Genomic DNA, 1,466 nt, shown 5'->3' on the forward strand with positions numbered 1-1,466 from the left:
CTACGTTTGACTTGGTACTACAAGTGTTTGAAAACGTCTCATTAAATAAAACTAAAATTCTAATTAAAAAACTAAAAATATAATTATTTATTCATTCTATAAAAAATAGTATATAAGTTACAAATTAAAAAACAAATTTATTTATTTTAAACAATAAATCGAATATTCTAGCACTTGTAGGACTAAAAACTTATATAGTTTTCCTCAATCTTTCGCGTGGCATAGTTTTCGTATTGTCTAAAGATGTTAAATTGTCAAAGATGTAAAATTGTCACATTACAAAAAGTTACAAAAGAATTAAAACAAGTAAGAAATAAAATTAAAGTTATTGCATACTTTGTCTAATTATTTGTAGGTGCTTGATCCGTACTTTCATTCGATTCCCCGTCGTTCCATAAATCGCGTCGTTGGATCTTTGCGCCGCCGCCGTTTGGAACAGTCTTCCTGCGTGATCTGCTCCTGTGTCTCTCTCCTTAGACATCCTCAATGCCTTACGCATTTGCACTTGGAATTCAGAGCGCGTTGGTTTTTCAAAGTGTTTGTTTTGGCACACACTATCTAAAAATTAAACGCAAATTGCATTATTGTTACGGACAAAATAATATTATGCATAAATAAATATAATTGATTTTACGACCATAAATCGCCATAATAAGACGAGTATCATATAATGACCGATGTCCTTCACGGCCCCACCATGTACAATAAAAGACGGCGCGATAGTATCCTTCAAACTTTCTTTCAAACAGCAGATGTTCACAGCTTCTCTCAAATTAAAACCGCCAATATAACAGAAATAATTTACCTACATATCAAAGATTAATATAGTTGCATATAAGAAAAACTATAAATACAATAAAGTAAAATTTTCGAGAATTCAGAAAATATTGGCCGTATGGAGCAAACACAGTTACCCAAGTAGCATAAAAACGTTCTCAGAATGTTCGGCGAATGTTAGAACAGTAACAGTGAAAAACGTTTTTTGTTATGTTAGAAGTTCGCTCAGGACTAACATTCTCTTAACATTCAGCAAACGTTCTCAGAACGTTTTACTGAAACGTTTCCGTAACATTCGGCGAACGTTATACAAAGAGAATAAAAAAATTTTTCGCAGGTTGCATTTTTACACAGCTTCGAGATTTCACTTGAATTAATTTTTGGAGGCCCGATTCAGCTCGCCAATCATCCAATGAACTCTATTGAAAGAAACTGGATCTGAAAAAATCTTAAAGATGATGGCAGGATTTGAACTCGAGACCTCTGTATTCACAGCCCCTGCACTCAGTCCGCGAGACCACTTATTCCTTACTAGAATGAGATTATTTTTATCTACTTATTCTCAAGCTATCTTGTACACATTTTATTTATTATTATTTCTTTAAATTATTATTTTATTAAAAATATTGCAGTGTAATGTACCCTTGCAACAGTGGATAAAAATATTTCTCTTATTATTATTAATTATT

At 32.1% G+C, this 1,466-nt stretch overlaps 1 protein-coding gene across 1 annotated transcript in view; it reads right to left on the minus strand.

Annotated features, from left to right (window-relative positions):
* Positions 1-514: 514 nt before the first annotated feature.
* Positions 515-1,466, minus strand: part of LOC109862297 — a 5,550-nt gene continuing 4,598 nt past the window's right edge. Inside the window, exon 4 of the mRNA XM_020442306.1 lies at positions 515-805. Within this exon, the coding sequence (XP_020297895.1) occupies positions 605-805 (201 nt within the window). The 3' untranslated portion in view covers positions 515-604. The remainder of the gene's footprint in view (positions 806-1,466) is intronic.

The sequence above is a fragment of the Pseudomyrmex gracilis genome, unplaced genomic scaffold (genome assembly GCF_002006095.1).
Source record: "Pseudomyrmex gracilis isolate BER0280 unplaced genomic scaffold, ASM200609v1 scaffold_1610, whole genome shotgun sequence".
Lineage (NCBI taxonomy): Eukaryota > Metazoa > Arthropoda > Insecta > Hymenoptera > Formicidae > Pseudomyrmex > Pseudomyrmex gracilis.